Source organism: Sebastes umbrosus, chromosome 18 (genome assembly GCF_015220745.1).
Source record: "Sebastes umbrosus isolate fSebUmb1 chromosome 18, fSebUmb1.pri, whole genome shotgun sequence".
NCBI classification, from domain to species: Eukaryota; Metazoa; Chordata; class Actinopteri; order Perciformes; family Sebastidae; genus Sebastes; species Sebastes umbrosus.
The window spans coordinates 16,243,593-16,260,534 of NC_051286.1; the positions used below are offsets into that span (position 1 = coordinate 16,243,593).

General features: G+C 42.3%; 1 protein-coding gene across 6 annotated transcripts in view; it reads left to right on the top strand.

Moving 5' to 3' along the window:
- itsn2a (intersectin 2a) overlaps positions 1–16,927 on the top strand; it is a 42,503-nt gene extending 25,576 nt beyond the window's left edge. For 2 of the 6 annotated variants that reach the window (XM_037750847.1, XM_037750850.1), the window contains 22 exons: positions 1,599–1,738; positions 1,875–2,280; positions 3,232–3,407; positions 3,622–3,682; positions 4,915–5,147; positions 5,232–5,272; positions 5,357–5,523; positions 5,726–5,759; positions 5,859–6,001; positions 7,022–7,118; positions 8,183–8,374; positions 12,161–12,282; positions 12,364–12,470; positions 13,117–13,300; positions 13,400–13,498; positions 13,604–13,771; positions 14,059–14,271; positions 14,412–14,533; positions 14,624–14,706; positions 15,564–15,647; positions 15,773–15,946; positions 16,161–16,927. In XM_037750847.1, the coding sequence (XP_037606775.1) occupies positions 1,599–1,738; positions 1,875–2,280; positions 3,232–3,407; positions 3,622–3,682; positions 4,915–5,147; positions 5,232–5,272; positions 5,357–5,523; positions 5,726–5,759; positions 5,859–6,001; positions 7,022–7,118; positions 8,183–8,374; positions 12,161–12,282; positions 12,364–12,470; positions 13,117–13,300; positions 13,400–13,498; positions 13,604–13,771; positions 14,059–14,271; positions 14,412–14,533; positions 14,624–14,706; positions 15,564–15,647; positions 15,773–15,946; positions 16,161–16,312 (3,198 nt within the window). In that variant the 3' untranslated portion in view covers positions 16,313–16,927. Of the gene's footprint in view, positions 1–1,598; positions 1,739–1,874; positions 2,281–3,231; positions 3,408–3,621; positions 3,683–4,914; positions 5,148–5,231; positions 5,273–5,356; positions 5,524–5,725; positions 5,760–5,858; positions 6,002–7,021; positions 7,119–8,182; positions 8,375–8,598; positions 8,644–12,160; positions 12,283–12,363; positions 12,471–13,116; positions 13,301–13,399; positions 13,499–13,603; positions 13,772–14,058; positions 14,272–14,411; positions 14,534–14,623; positions 14,707–15,563; positions 15,648–15,772; positions 15,947–16,160 lie in introns of all 6 variants that reach the window. The other 4 variants (XM_037750848.1, XM_037750849.1, XM_037750846.1 and 1 more) reach the window with 4 other exon arrangements.
- The last annotated feature ends 15 nt before the right edge of the window (positions 16,928–16,942 follow it).

A 16,942-nucleotide genomic window follows, 5' to 3' on the forward strand; every position in this document is an offset into this window, starting at 1 on the left:
AATCTTTTTCACCACTCCTCCTTATTAGTTTTTTTTTTTCATCTCACCTCTTGTTTTCCCTTAAGCCACAATCTTCCTCTCCTTTTCATCCCGCGTTGATTCGATCTGTTTGCTCATCCTCGCTTTTTTTCTTCTTCTTTCGAGTCATTATTAAATGGAGCTCAGCTTCGGTACCATGTCTTCCTTTTGTTGTTGTCGTTTCTCTCCATGGGATTTGCCCTAGCCCTGTGTTTTCTGTGTAAACAGGATGAGGGTAAAACACACACACGGAACGCTTAACCTGCACAATTTCTGTGTTAGAAAGGAGGAAAAAACTTTAAACATATACAGTATATACACACATCTGCATGTTTCTGTGAATGGCTGCCAGTTTGTGGACTCTTTGAAACCATTTTTGCACGTTTGGACACGATTGTATTTGTACTATTGCACCAAATATGTAGTTTTTCTTTTTTTTTAAAAGAGGACCTATTATGCTCTTTTTCAGGTGCATACTTGTATTTGGGGTTTCTACTAGAACATGTTTACATGCTTTAATGTAGAGCTGCACGATTTTGAAAAAATATCTAATTGCGATTATTTTGACTGATATTTCAATATGATTTTTCTCATTTTCAATGAAAAACATTCAAATGATTATGATGTGAATTTTGCGGGGATTTGTATCAAACGAAGATGTTTTCTTAAGTCTGTGGAATATGATGTGTAGGCCAGGATATCTCTGCAGCATGACAATATTTAATTTTAAATAGTATTTTGACACACATTTCACCTTTAACAAATATTGCGCCTTCCTGTGATTTGAAAATTGCAGTAGGCCATATTGCAATATATATTTTCGATAAAAAATTCAATCAATTGTGCAGCCCTACTTTAATGTTCAAAAAACACTTAATTTTTCTCATACCGGCTGTGCTGCAGCACCTCTTTTGACCCTCTATCTGAAACGCTCTGTTTGAGCTCCAGCCCCGCCTTCCCAAAAAGCCCAGTCTGCTCTGATTGGTCAGCTGGCCCACTCTGTTGTGATTGGTCAACCGAACAAACTCTTTGGTCTCCACTCCAGCTCCGCTCTAACTAGCTTTGTTTGAGGGCGTGCCAAACTACCCACTAGGCAGGTATTATGCAAATGTGTTACTTGGTGACATCACCACGTTACGGAAGAAAAGGCGGGACTTCAATCAAGGCGTTTCAGGCAGTTCAGGAACAGTGTTTCTATAGGGAGGGTAACTCCCTTTGGTGTGGACTTTGGGCTTCGTAACTTTGCAGACCTTTTACATGCACAAAAAACTATATAACACACTAAAGGAAAAAAGGGAAAAAACACAAAAGCATAATAGGTCCTCTTTAAACCACCACATAGAGATGATTTTGCAACACATCTGCTTCTTCTATAGATTGATTACAAATGTAATATACAGTACTGTACATCCACTACTTTGGCTGCTTTGTGGTTGGAGCAGAATGAAAGCTTGCATACCGTTGTGTTGTTTCCTTTGTGGCAGATCATAACACTGTTCCTGCATTGCACAGCATCAACTGGTTGATGCTTGTGTCTTTTACATCTCTCTAATGCATTGTACGTTCTGTGGCTGCATCAGGAGCTGAGGGAGAAGCAGGTGAGGCAGCAGGCTGTCCTGGACGACCTGCACCGAGTCAAAGAGGAGAAACTGAGGGAGCTGCAGAGGCGCAGGGAGGAGGAAAAAGAGAGGAAGAGGAGGGAGGAAGAAGAGGCAGCCAGGTGAGCGTGACTGTAAATTACTCATACTGCACTTTACTTGAATCTGCTTTTGTTTCTCAAGATACTTTAGGTGACCTTCATTTCACACATTTTCTGTGTCAGGATTTTTTTTAAAGTTGCATTTACTTCTACACAGACAGGCCAAGCTAGAGCAAGAGAGAAGAGAGAAGGAGAGGAGCGAGAAGGAGGAAGAGGAGGCCCGCCAAAGGAGGCTCCTGGAGGAGCAGATGGCCAGACAGAGGGAGGAGGAGGAGAGGGAGGCACAGACTCGCCTCCGAGCAGCCCAGGAGAAAGCACAGGAAGAGGAGAGAAGAAGGAGAGAGGAGGAGGAGGAGAAGAGGAAGAGGGAGAAGGAGGAGGAGGAGGAAAGGAAACGGAAAGAGGAGGAGGAGAGGAGGAGGAAAGAAGAGCAGGAAAGAGGAGGACATCAGCCGGTGTTGATACCTCAGCGACCCTCCAAGCTGACAACGTATAGGGCTCTGTACTCGTTTGTTGCCCGAAACGCAGATGAGCTGAGTCTAGACGCAGACGGCCTTATAGAGGTACGAGGCACACACTCACGCTGTGAACACACACTGCAGATGTTTGACTCACATTTACCATTAGATATATAAAAATATTTCAGCATTTCATAATCCAAGCATTCCTCAAAAATCTTGTTTTTGATAACTCCCATTCATTTTTTTTTTATTTTTTTTTATTTACCCCTTTTGCTTTTTATGAAATTTTAGTTTTTGTATCAATACCCAAACTCTTTATAAGTGGGTCAAAAATGGCCTGTATGCAATTACAATTACAATTTTTAGGAATTGTTCATCGTTATTAGTTATTTCTATAAGGTATACAGTATGTTATAATATAATATTAATAAGTATGTTTTCTTTAGTGTATAATCACTTGTGAATTAGAATCGTTGTGTTTTGGTTACATTAGAATGAGCCCTTCATATCTACATAGGTAGCGGGTCGTCTCTTCACGGAGCTGGCCGCCATGTTTCTACAGTAGCCCAGAATGGACAAGCCAAACACTGGCTCTAGATAGGGCCATTTATGTTTGCGCATTGGCCATTGTAGTTCTCCTACACGCTTGGCATATGGGAGAAATTTCAGTCTGTTGCAATCTGCAACCTCACCGCTCAGATGCTGCCAAATCCTAATCACTGCACCTTTAATCTAGTTGTTGGATTTTTGGCATAACTAGTAGCTAACTTAGAGATGTAGAGTTTTACAATCATATTTGTTAGTTTGTAATATAATATTTGAGGCAAAAGATGCAGGACAGAAATAAACAGGTTCGCGTGAAAAGAAAAAGTTGTTAAAATGGAAGTGAAGCAAGCAGTTGGTGTATGATGGACGTCTTTTAAGTACGATTGCTGTGTGATAGTGATTGCTCCTGATAGGTCCAGAAGGCGACTGCAGCTGGGAAACAACATGTTTATCGTCATCACCTTGTTATGTCTGATTGTGGTGATTACACTGTTTTCCATGATGCAGGTGGATGAGCAGACGGTCGGTGAGCCCGGCTGGTTGTGCGGGAGTTACCGTGGAAACAGGGGCTGGTTCCCCCAGAGTTATGCAGAGAAATATCCTGCACCCTCTACTACTGAGACTACTGCCCCTTCTTCACCTGGGAAGATGTCCTGTCCGCCGCCACCACCACTTAACACAGGGTAACATAGAGAAAGAAACAGGATGGGACAGTCGCAAAGACATTTTCTGTGTGATATTTCAGTTCCCCTGCACTATAAATAGTACCGTTTTGTGCTGTCTACTTGTCTGTAACAGTCACATTGGGCATCGTAATTTATGCCACAGTACTGTTAGGTTGTTTTTATTCTTGTGTTAGCTTCTTCCCTAATGGTTTGTCCCTACTGTTTTACCCAGAGTCCCAGATGGGGAGGTAGTGTGTGACAGCGCTGTTCCCGCCCAATCAGACGCATCACAGGTAAAGCTTGATTTATGTTTACTTTTAACTCTAGGCACGCAGTGAATTAGGTCTAACTTAGTTTTCTCGAAGAAAACTCACTCCTAATGGACAGACACACTTATTGGTGACCTACTCCAGATGCAAATTGAAACCCTGTTTTGTTGCTGTGTCAGTTCAGAGATTAGTATTCATTTTCTGGATAGAGTAGCCATGTTTCATACAGGAGCAACATGGGAGTTATCTGTTTTTATCCTTTCTGTATTTACTCTCTGTCGTCATGCATTACAAGGACAAAAAGTTCAGTTAATTAACATTAAAGCTGCTGTAATTAATATTTTTATTTTAATAATGGATCAAATAAATGATTATGTGAAAGGAGACGCTTGTAATGACAAGCCCACAGAGAATTATCATCTAATTCTGCAGTTCCTCTCAGCTTTACTGAGCTTTTTTAGCTCCTTTCAGCTCATTGTTTTGGTTTTCTGGCCCACAACTTCACTGTTTTGGTTCAGTCTCACCGCTCTTATATATTTAAAGACAAAGTAAGCAACAAGCTGCTGAACATAGTGGAGCATTTAGCTGTTAAAGAGCCAGATATTTCCCTCAGGAGTTGGTGGCGACCATAGACTATATATACAGTCTATGGTGGGGACCAAAACGGAGCTAAAAGGAGTGAATATTGGACTTGCATTCGTCAGGTGACCAAAAACACGACTATGAATGAATGCTAATGTTTCTCTGTATCTGTTAGAATTGTAAATAAGCAACATGTTTCAACTTTGTAAGGTAATTATATGTTAATGTTGTATTTACAGCTTGTTGATCTGCCCCCAGGTAGCAAAAAAAAGTGATATCTGTGTCTGAGCTATGTCTGAGCTAAAAACGGGCTTTGGCAGGCAACTAACTAGGTCTGGCTGGGGTATATACACTGCTGCTGACACCAACAAAAACACACACACATACACATCTTCAACAGCAGCATGGCTGTGTATTTATAGCTTTTCCCTGTGGAGAGTTCCTCTCTCTCTCTCTGGCTTTCTGTGGGTCACATTTACAGATCTCCATCTCCCTATAGATAACATCAGTGTTAGTAGGTCTCATGGTCAGAAAGTGTCAGGTGATCAGAGATATTTTAAGTTGCTCTATATCTAGATGGTGTCGCCTAGAGGCTGATTTTCTTGATTTCATAGATGAATTGCTCCACTCTGTCTAATGTGAAACCTCGCTGCTTTTCTAATCCCACTCCTCAGTCCTCCGTCCCTCTGTTGGCTCGAGCCGTCTCCTCGTGGTCCGCCACCTCGGAAACCCACCTCAACCTCTCCTCCGGCATGGGTGACGTCATCACTGCGCTGCTGAGCTTCTCACAGGGTGACATCATCAGCGTGCTGCAGCAGAGAGAAGACTGGTGGTTGGGACAGCTCAACGGGACACAAGGATGGTTCCCCAAAAGCTACGTCACTGTGGAGACGGGTGGCAATACAGAGTACGAAGACACACTCACCTCTCTGATGTGAACTTTAAGCTCAACCTAAGACTAAATTAACTTAATGTGTTGTTCCCATTCTAGTGTGGATGCATTTGACACATCCGACTCTGTTCAGCTAGAGGGTAAGTTTAGTTTATATGTGGGGAAAAAGGCCAGCTGTCAGATATGTGGCTCTGACTAACACTCTTGTATTTTATCCTAACCAGACTTTGTGGCCTTGTACACGTATGAGAGCCCAGAGGCGGGGGACCTGACGTTTGTTGAGGGAGATGTTGTCATGGTGACGGAGAGAGAAGGAGAGTGGTGGCGAGGATGCATCGGGGATCAGACCGGGGTTTTCCCCTCCAACTATGTCCGACCTGTTGAACCAGAGGTGAGTCGAGCTATATCCAGTTATAACCAAAGTTTTTGCTGTTTCTGAATATTTGTATGATAAAAACGCAGATTTTATTTACTAGCCGTTTTGGAAACCATTCTTTTCTACAAAGCAATAAATCATTTTATTTCGAAGTTACATATTGTTTTCTATTATATTTGTTGCTTATTAATTTGCTACGACATTATTCATTTTTTAGGTGACAAAACCTGGAGCTCCAATCAAAAAGCCTGGTGAGACAACGATTCACAAATACTGCACACACACACACACAGTCTGCTGATTACCTCTATTATGCTCTTGACATTTCCCTGATCTAAATTCATCCTCAGCTTTATGTGTTTTGTCAACAGAGATCGCCCAGGCAGTCACCACCGCCGTCGCCCCGACGGTCCATCAGCTGCATCTGTCTCCAGGGCAACTGATCGTGGTCCTGGCTAAGAACTCCACTGGCTGGTGGCTCGGGGAACTGCAGGTCAGTTATTAGCGCTGTAGGGGCTCTATGAGAGGTATAGTAGTCTTATATATATAGTTTATAGTATATAGTTGTTTTGTTTTGTTTTTTATGAAAATAAGAATGAAGGAATAATGTTAAAACTTGAAAAAATAAATAAAAATATATGAATATCCACATTGACGGCCCTTTCTTCCTCTGTTTGAAGGAGGCCGAGAAAATGGCAAATGACTTGTTGTGAAGTGATTGCAATGGAACGGGGGAGGGAGAATGTCCCACCTAGTGGCTAAATGTTATCAATAGCACCTTTTAATAATATGAAAAATATTTAATTCTTTAATAACAGATTTAAAGAGAAATGTGTTGCATCACGATACACGTAGTCAGATTTAATGTGTCTTGTATATCATGTGAAAAATGACTCTCAAACACAGCTCGTGCTGTGTTTGAGAGTCATTTGTTTGTGTATCTGCTGACTTGTCAGATCGATGAATAGCTGATGAGAGGTGGACAGGAGGTAACAGGGGTAATGACGGGGTTGTCTATAGGTCGTACATCTACATCAGTGAGAGGTCAATCCTCATTGCCTACTTTGTGCCGAGGTTATAGCTCTGTGTTTAAGCTCTCAGTGAACGGTTTGACTCCATTATGAGACAGTTGAGTCAAGTAAGCAGCAAAATTTCAATTAACATTGTTGGAGGATTACCACAGCTTTGTCAAATTGTACAATGCTGTCGGTAAAGAATATGCTGACTTTGATTCGTATTAAGCTCGGGTCAATTAGGATGAGACCTTGAACAGCGATCTTTCAGTCATTCTGCAGACTTTCGGTCGAGCTTTGGCTTGATTTATGAAGGCGGCGAACATAAGTTCCCAGTAAAGACCCGTCACGATTCAGTGTAGTTTGTTGGCGCTGCCGAGACTCTGGAGGTTCATCTCTCTGCCCGACAAAATCGATTCATCAATTCCTCTCTTGATTTAGAATTCAGAACCGAAGCAGCAGGAGATTGATTTACTCTCGCTGGCTCTTTTCCCCTCCAGGCTCGAGGCAAGAAGCGGCAGAGAGGCTGGTTTCATTCCTCTCACGTCAAGCTCCTCGGCCCCACCAGCAGCAAGTCCTCTCCCTCTCCTCTGCCAGGTGATGGCTGACACACTTTAAACAAAATGATTGATCGCTTCTTTCTCACAGTCAAGTGGACACATTGATATGTCTTGGCCTCGATTACTTTGACAACCTTGCCAATAACTGCTGATGAGTTTTGGGTCTCTGATTTTTTTTTTTTTTACATTTTACACCGAAATATGCATTAATGCATGAATCAAGTATGGTGCAAATACTAAGATGCTACTGAAACCCCTCTATCAGTGACTGACTAACCTGGAATTAGTCTATACTATTCAGAAATGCATAACGTAGTCATTTTGTAAATTTTACAGCATTGTTGTTCTCTTTACGAATATCAAATCACTGCTGTATTTGTCCAGTAATTATTCCAGAAACCTCAAAAAGTATAGGTATTATCAATAGATTGATGACATTCAACAAGATTAAGAGTCTACAGCCATGCTCGCAGCTCTGTGAGCTAAATGCTAATGTCATGACAATGACAATGCCATCATGCTGATGTTTAGCAGTACCATGGTCACCATCTAGCATGTTGACATTTGCTTATTAGCACTAAACACAAAGTATAGCTGATGGCACTGATGAGAATGTCTTTAGTTTAGCAGGTATTTGGTCGTATTATACAAATTACATGTTTGACCTGATGATGGTGCTATGTGAATGGTCAATTTAATAATTTGACCTGTTGATGACAGTAGATGAAATGTTATTACAATTCATCCTAAGGGCAACGTGAACGTTTCTACCAAATTTCATGACAATCCATCCAAAAGTTGTCGAGACCTTTCACTTGAAACCACATAAGTCAACGTCGAGGTCACGCTAGATGAAAAGTCAGAGGATCACCAAAATCAGTAGGATTCGTCCTCTAGGGATCATGAATGTCTGTACAAAATTTCATGGCAAATAATGCAACAGTTGTTGAGATATTTCAGTTTAGACCAAAGTGGTAGAGCGACCAACAGACCAACATTGCCATTCCTAGAACCACTCTGCTAGCATGAATTCAGTAAACTGAACCATCTAACTTATCAACATGCTTAAACTCACGTCTATTTTTGCCTCTGACCCCTCAGTGTGCCAAGTTATTGCGATGTACGACTACACGGCTGCCAATCGGGATGAGCTGAGCTTCTCCAAAGGTCAGCTGATCAGCATCCTGGACAAGACCAACCCTGACTGGTGGAAAGGAGACGCCAATGGGGTCACGGGCCTGCTGCCCACCAATTATGTCAAGATGACAACAGAATCAGACCCCAGCCAGCAATGTGAGTACGCTTTTTTTTGTCTGCCTCAGAGAGACACTATATCTCTGTCATAATATTTGAGAGAAAATCAATAATTCACACATGTAGTTGGAATTATTGTGGGAGTGCCGTTGGGGGAGCGGGGGGGGGACACTGTGGGCACAAATGGAAACTGATAAATCATATTTATCAGCTGAAGAAACAAATTTCTCCTGTTGCTGATTGGTTGACTTGGCTCACTGCAGGTACAGTAGATTCCTTGTCCATGTCAGAGCATGGAGAGACTGACGGTAAGCTTAAAAAAGTTGGTTTCTGGATCACTGGTGAACATGAACACCTTAAAGGCTCAATCCCTCACATATTTTGGGTGTGATACTTGAAATGAATGGTCTTAAATTAACCAGAAAAAAGTCAAATTAATTGTTAAATTGCCTTTTAAGTGTCCCTGGAATGGCTGCACCAACAATTTAAAATGATTCAAAGGAATGGTTTGACATTTTGGGACTACATTTATGCGCCTTCTTGCCGAGAATGTCTGTTAAATAAAGCTATAAGCTTGGCTAACCGTATTCTGCTGTAGCTTATTTAGTGTACAGACCATAGACTGTATATAAAATGGACAACATGACAGCTCCCCAAAAGTGATGCCAAAACATCTTGATCGCCCCCTGGTGGCTGGCTGCAGTATAGGTCATAAATCCCGCCTCCTCCATGTTAGTGGATGGGACATGAGCCAAACTAAAAGTCAAAGTAGATGTCAATTACATTTTTTCCCAAAGATGGTTTCTGTCATTTTAGGTAGTTCTTATTCTTCTGATGTATGTTCAAGTGTTCATATTTCTGATAAGTTTGGTTTTAATTAGTTATTTGATGCTATAAAAAGAGGGTGATACGTCATGATTGACAGCTGTGCATCTCTTTCGCTGACAAGCTGTGGTCGTGCTCGGCTCATGATTGGTGGATAGCACGGCTCCTCCGCCCGATCACTACCGCGCAGACTCTGGCTCCAAATAACATCAAAATCTCAAGATATTTTGGCTTCACTTCTGTACAGTGGGAGGAAGTGGAGACGCGTCGTCCATCTTTATATACAGTCTATGGTACAGACATTAGAGAGTGGTATCAATTTTCTCATCTAACTCTCGGCAAGAAAGTGAAAAAGCATATTTCTCAAAATAGCCAACAAATCACTGGGTCACAGAACAAAAGGGATCACCACCACAGTTGTGTCTAGAAGGCAACCCGCAACCCGCAAATTGCAAAAACTAGTCTCTCAAGACTCGCTGCCCGACGACCTATCCTAACCTTAACTATTCATGGTCAATTACTAACTTAAACCCTCTTGCAAGAGTTTCCCAAATTGTGGGTTACCTTCTAGACATGACCAACATTTCAAATTAAGAGCACATTTTTCATCCTTATCAGTCACATTTCTTTAAGCTTAATTTTCACTGGGAGATTGACAAGGTAGGTAGAAACAATGCATAATGCACTTGTCCACGATGCATAAACTACTGTGTGTACAGTACACTGATCACTGCTCTGTTGGGAAAGGTGTGATTCTACTTCACTTCTCATTCACACATAGCTGGCCGGATGATTTTTCCCCATTTTTAAGCAAGAGGTGTGCGTTTTGAATTAGTATTCATAGCCTGCGTGTTCTCCACACAGCAGTCAATCTCTGTTAACAAGGGTGAACACACTGGACGTTTAATTAGGATGAACTTGTAAAAGCTGCAGACACAAAACACTATGAAATTTTAATTCTAATGAACATGAACTCATACACACGAAGCCTGCGCTTCATCAGAGAGGAAAAAGAAAGAGAAATTACCATCATGCTCCAGCTGATATGATTAGTAACAACATTTACATTTCCAGAAATACATTATTAATGCACCTGCATGTAAGAGTCTAGCATTAATATTAAAACTATATTAATGTCTCTCCACGTCTCTCCTTCATCTCACTCACCTCCCCCCTCCCGCTCCTCCACTTCATCTCTTTTTTTTTTCCTCTGTAGGACAGTAATGCTGGCTTTCCTCTTTACTCCTTCTTCTCCTCTTCCTCCTCCTCCTCCTCCTCCTCCTCCCCCCTTCTGTCTGAGCCAATCCGAATTGCCCTGTCGCAACAGGAAGCCAAGCCGCCGGCAAGAACAGCCCAGCTCTGCGCTTTCCACCTCACTCGTTTAGGACTGTGGCGTTCTGTTTTTGATCCCCTTTTTTTAATTTATTTTGCTTCCTCTTTATTTTTTTCCTCCTCTGTCTTTTTCTGTAAGGCATTTATTCCTCACCCCTTATCCCCCTCGCTCTCTCCTCTCCTGTGTTTTCCCTTGATGTTTCTTTAACCAACTAATTAACCAAGGGAGCAAGGGAGGTCGAGGCAGCTAGACGTGCTTTTAGAGGCTTTTATCCCTCTGACACAAAGACATGAGATGTGTAGTTTTGCTAAAAGATGAACGGAAATATGGATCATAAGAGTTTGGTTACACAGTACAATGAAAATAATATGTAAATGGCATCAGACTGAAGTCATTTAGTTTTCTAAATTAAGGCTATGAATCAGACTTTTTTAACAGGGTCACTCATTCTTGCACTAACAACATTAAACCTTGCTAAAATGGACCAACATGAAGACTCACTGTTGCTTAAATCACCAATAACCTCGATTGCTGCTTGCTGACGCATTGCTCGTACTAAAAAACGAATTAATTGTGATTTTATTATGCACTCCTCCATTTATTAATGCTTCCTTAAGGTTGAGACTCATCCTGTACTGAACTGTGATATCACCAGCAAAAAAAAAACACATGCAGATATTAGCATACCAACTGGCAAGAGTAGATTCAGAGATCACGACACCACACTGCTGACATTTACGTCCAAGCTTCTGCCGAGTTTGAACCTCAAAGACGACCAACTGAGTCTTCCACTGCTCTTTTCCTCGAGCATTAGCTACTCATTCACACCTATGCAATCATTTAGGAGTGAGCGCTCCACCACGAAAGGTGCTTTGTTTTTCTTTAAAGGGGAACTACGCCCATTTTCAAAATTCATACATGTTATTCCTATGGTCTAAGACAGTCCAAAAAATATTAGAAAACATGAACAACTCTCTCCCAAATCCAAAAACTAGAGTGCTAAAACTGAAATATGTGCTGTAATAGGGTATAAAGTCTGGGGCTGCTCCATAGATAATGAATGGGAGACTGATTTTGTGGACCCACAGAATGTTTGTTTTCTTTTTTATACCCAAATGAGATTTATTTTATTGTATTGTTGTCAGTTGTGAAACAGAAAATGTTCCTATATACTCAGAACTCTCCCCATTCATTGTCTATGGAGCAGCTCCACACTTTATACCTTATGACATCACAAGTTTGAGTTTTAGCACTCTAGTTTTTGGATTTGGGAGAGAGTTTTTCATGTTTACTAATATTTTTTCAGACTGTCGTAGACCATAGGAATAACATGTATGAATTTTGAAAATGGGCGTAGTTCCCCTTTAATTTAGTGTCCTTGGTAGCAGTGTTCTTAGCGTTAGCATCGCCTGCTATGTCCCCTAAGTTCGTGTACTGCGACTACAACGTGCCTCACTCTTGTCTGTGCATTATATGTAAATATAAAAAAATATAGAACTGATAATAAATGGAGATTTTAACATGCTGATGATGTGTGTAGTGTTTTTGCTGTATTGCCTCAGAGAGACACTGTATCGGTGATTGACAGGAAAGTGTTTGTGTTGCACATGCTCGGTGTGTTTGTGCATGCCGGCATGCTCGCATGTTTGCATGTGCGTGCGCTGTAGGGTGCGCTGACCTGATGACGTTGGACACCATGACCCCTCAGGAGAGGAAGAGGCAGGGTTACATCCATGAGCTCATCCAGACTGAGGAGACCTACGTGGAAGACCTGGAGCTGGTTCTAGAGGTACGGTTGAACACACAAGCATACAGGCACTGGGATTTTTTCTATAGTATTTAATTTTTATTTTGATTTTCTGTCACTCAGGTCTTCTACAAGCCCATGTCTGAGTCAGGCCGTCTAACAGAAGCTGAGATGGGAATGATCTTTGTTAACTGGAGGGAGCTGATTATGTGTAACACCAAACTACTCAAGTAGGTACCACACACCAACGAAAAGGACATTTGTGGCTACTTTGTGTTAAAGGGAGGAACTGCACACTGAAAAAAATGATTTAAAGGGACAGTGTGTAACATTTCACAGGATATATTAGCAGAAATCAAATGTAATATTCATAACTATGTTTTCATTAGTGTATAAATAAACACAAGAAACTAAGAATCGTTGAGTTTTCGTTAGCTTAAAATGAGCCCTTCATATCTATACAGGGAGCAGGTCCTCTTCACGGAGTCCGCCATGTTGCTCCGCCATGTTTCTACAGTAGCCCAGAACGGACAAACCAAAACACCGGCTCTAGAGAGAGCCTTTCACGTTTTTACGTTACCTGGAGGCCACCGTAGTTCTCCGACATGCTTGTGAAACTGCGGTAACGTGAGCGGCACAGTGCAAAACCGTGGTACCGCCAGCCGCTGTCTGACTTCCGTTGCTCCTAAAGTTGTATTATGGCATTACCATGGCAGCTCATGTTTCCATAGTCTTGGAAAAGGAGGAGTGAGCGGAAGGGTACCAAATCCTACGCACTGTACCTTTTAAGGGAAAATCCACTGTAAAACAGATTTTGATGTAGTAAATTGGACGTAACAAAAATCGTGTTTTACATCATCTTCACCCCTTTCCCAGGGCGCTGCGTGTCCGCAAAAAGATGGAAGGAGACAACATGCCGGTTCAGCTGATAGGGGACCTGTTGGCTTCGGAGCTCGCGCACATGCAGCCCTACATTCGCTTCTGCTCCTGTCAGCTCAACGCCGCTGCCCTGCTGCAGAACAAAACCCAGGACCAGCCTGACTTTAAAGACTTCCTCAAGGTATGAGTTGCAGATTATGGAAAAAAAAAAAAGCACATTGTTGAAACAAAGGGACTAAACATGCATATCTTCTCTCGCTGTTTGCCTCCTCATGAGCAGAAGATAGCCACTAACTACCGCTGTAAAGGGATGCCACTGTCCAGCTTCCTCCTCAAGCCCATGCAGAGGATCACACGCTACCCGCTGCTCATAAAGAACGTACGTGGAACATGCTCTCTAATTACAATGTTGCCCACCCATCACTTTTTTTTCCTGATATTCATTATGTCTCTTTCCTTTCCTCTTCCTCTTCCTGGGTGTCAGATCCTGGAGCACACCCCAGATGGTCATGCGGACAAAGGCCCACTGAGAGAAGCTCTGGAGCGGGCCGAGGAGCTGTGCTCTCAGGTCAACGAGGGGGTCCGGGAGAAGGAGAACTCCGACAGGCTGGAGTGGATCCAGAGCCACGTGCAGTGCGAGGGTTCTATTGAGGTATTCAGACATGACATGTTTATATATTTAACGACGGTATGTGTAGTCTGTAAATGTCGATATTTTATTACTGCAGTAAAGTACAGTTATAAACACCCTGGATGCCACTGTGATAGATTCTGCTGGGTTGTTTTACAATAACTCAGTTTTTCAGAATTTATGTTATCTGTTACCAAAACAAATGCACACATACTGTAGCAAAGCCAGGGAGCATTTTTCACAACTATACTTGATAGTTTTACTTCCTTTCCTGCGTCTCTCCTCAGTCACGCCTTACTGTCTTTCAGCACTTGGTCTTCAACTCGCTGACTAATTGCCTCGGGCCTCGCAAGCTGCTCCACAGCGGTCGGCTTTACAAAACCAAAAGCAGCAGGGAGCTGTGGGCTTTCCTCTTCAATGATTTGCTGCTCCTCACACACAGCGCCAAACCCTTCTCTTCCTCGGGACCAGACAGGCTATTCAGCCTCAAGACCAACATACAGCTGAAGATGTACAAAACAGTAAGCAACCTTTTCATAGACGGGAATATAAATACCTTTTGTGGTGTTAAAATACAACTTGCGTTGCTTTGATAATTTATGAAAACAGTGCATAGGTGAAGTCTTCTAATCGTTTTCCTTCACTTCATTTTCTTCTGCAGCCACTGTTTCTAAATGAGGTTTTGGTGAAAATGCCCCCGGACCCGTCCAGCGACGAGCCGCTCTTCCACGTCTCACACATCGATCGCGTCTACACACTCAAAACTGAGACCTTGAACGAGAGGTACGCATGCACATGTACATTTTCACACACTTAGAACCAATAACCAAAACCGTACCGCGTAAAGGATCTGTGTATTTATTGTGTCGACAGGACAACCTGGGTCCAGAAAATCAAAGCAGCATCAGAACATTTCATAGAGACGGAGAAGAAGAAGAGAGAGAAGGCTTACCAAGGTAAACACAGTCACAGTTCTTCTACATGAACCTAATGACCCCATGTGTGTGCGTGTGTGTGGATGTAAACCATTCAAACTCATGCGGAAAAATCTCACAATGTCCTCTCAAGCAACATTTTAGCCACCAATGTGGCAACTATGGCCCTATACATTACCAATATTTATTACACAGCGTTGTTGACTACTCGATTCTGATTGGTCGATCAAGGTGTTCTACGGTCTGCTATTTCTTTATAGCAGACCGTTGATATGTATAACAGACCGTTGTTATGGGCGCAGTTCTGATGTCGGACTCTGGCGGACCGTTTTTTGTGTCAAATTAATGATTTCTTAAGTAAGTAGCCGTGTAATAAGCGGGATAATGTACAGCTAGCGGGTCATTATTGTGAAAGAAACCCCTTTAGGGCGATGAGAGACCCCTCCGCTTCACGTCGGGGTGCGGCATCGCCCTGTCGAGGTGTTTTTTCACAACAATGACTTGCTGTACTTTATCCCTTATGTGATGGGAAAAAATTAATTATTAGACTGTTTCATTTTTTAATCAATCTAGCAGGCGAAGGCTGAATATAAATTGGTTACAAATTAAAAGACTCACCCCTGCTCTCATTACCCTTCCTTCAGCAAAAAAAAATCCATAATCCTCCTCCCCGGATCATTTTCCCTTTCCCATAACAAAGGATATTTTACAACCGGCAAATGTGTATGGGTGTGTATGCAGGGAACACATAAATACACAAGCACACACCAGGCATACACGGAATATGATCTCAATTGTATACGCACCTGTATGTACATATTGTCCACAAGATCAGCTGTTTGTTGTGAGCCTACATCTAATATCTGTGTTTGTTTTAGCACGTTCCCTAAAGTCCAGCGGTATCGGCCGGCTGCTGGTAACCGTCACTGAAGCCCAGGAGCTCAAAGCCTGTAAACCCAACGGTAAGGAGTTGTAAATGAATACAGATCTGTTCACTCTGCCTGTTGCTCTGTGTCTATCCATATCATGTCACAGTACAGTACAGTAATGTCTAGGTAATTTAAAAACCCATATAATGTCTCTCCAGGTAAGAGCAATCCGTACTGCGAGCTGACGATGGGAGCTCAGTGCTACACCTCCCGACCGATCAGCGACACTCTGAACCCAAAGTGGAACTTCAACTGCCAGTTCTTCATCAAAGACCTCTACCAGGACATCCTGTGTATCACCGTGTTTGAGAAAGACCAGTTCTCACCTGATGGTCAGTGGATAAGAGACACACAAGCAAATTGTTAGGCTTTTTGTCCAATTTGTCCTGCGATAGACATTCGTCTTTTTGCGATCCATTTTTTTAGAAGTCTGACATTGGTATTAGCTTTAAAAATCAAGTATCTGTCAGCCTCTACTAAGATTTGAAATCCCTTGAAGAAGCGCATTTCTCTTTCTGTCAATGAACCGTTTTTCTGCCTCTTCAGATTTCCTGGGCCGTACTGAAGTTCCCGTGGCGACCATAAAGAAAGAGATGGAGAGCAAAGGTGCCGCAAACCGTCGCCTGCTGCTGCACGAGGTCCCTACTGGAGAAGTTTGGGTCAAACTAGACCTGCAGCTTTACGAGCCAACCAAATGAGGACAACACACAGCCAAAAACACACCCTCACACACACACACACACACCACTTCATTTTATAGTAATGAAGAGAAGACATTTTGCATAAGCACAAACAGCCACACACACCTAAACGTGCCTATTTGTAGGCGTGCAAGGGTTGCCTTGAAAAACTCTGGATTTTACCGTCATTGCCTTTATTCTGCCTTGAGCCACCCAGACCCATTTAAGTGACCTTGACCCATTTAAGTGACCTTTAACAGAAAGGGAAGGAGACCTTGCCAGAAATGGAGCGACAAACTGATAAAGCAGTAATGTATTGTGGAAAAAGGGGTGTTCCTTTTACCAACAAACCAGCCAAAATGCGAATGTAATTGGCCTCAGTTAGATTTGCTAAATGGTCGAGTTTTGTAACGCACATATTTAAAAATTTCTACACAGGAATACAGCCTGTCCAACATGGGTTCATTTGTTTATAAGAAGGCATACATCCCCTTAATTAATACATTCGCCTTCACACTGCCACGCGTCCTAGTTATATAATTTCAAATGTTGCACACTACTGTATAATGTCATGTCAAATGTTAACCCTAAGTATGCCTGAAAATGGCATGAATAAAATGTACATACAGTCAATGTTTTTCTTTGTTG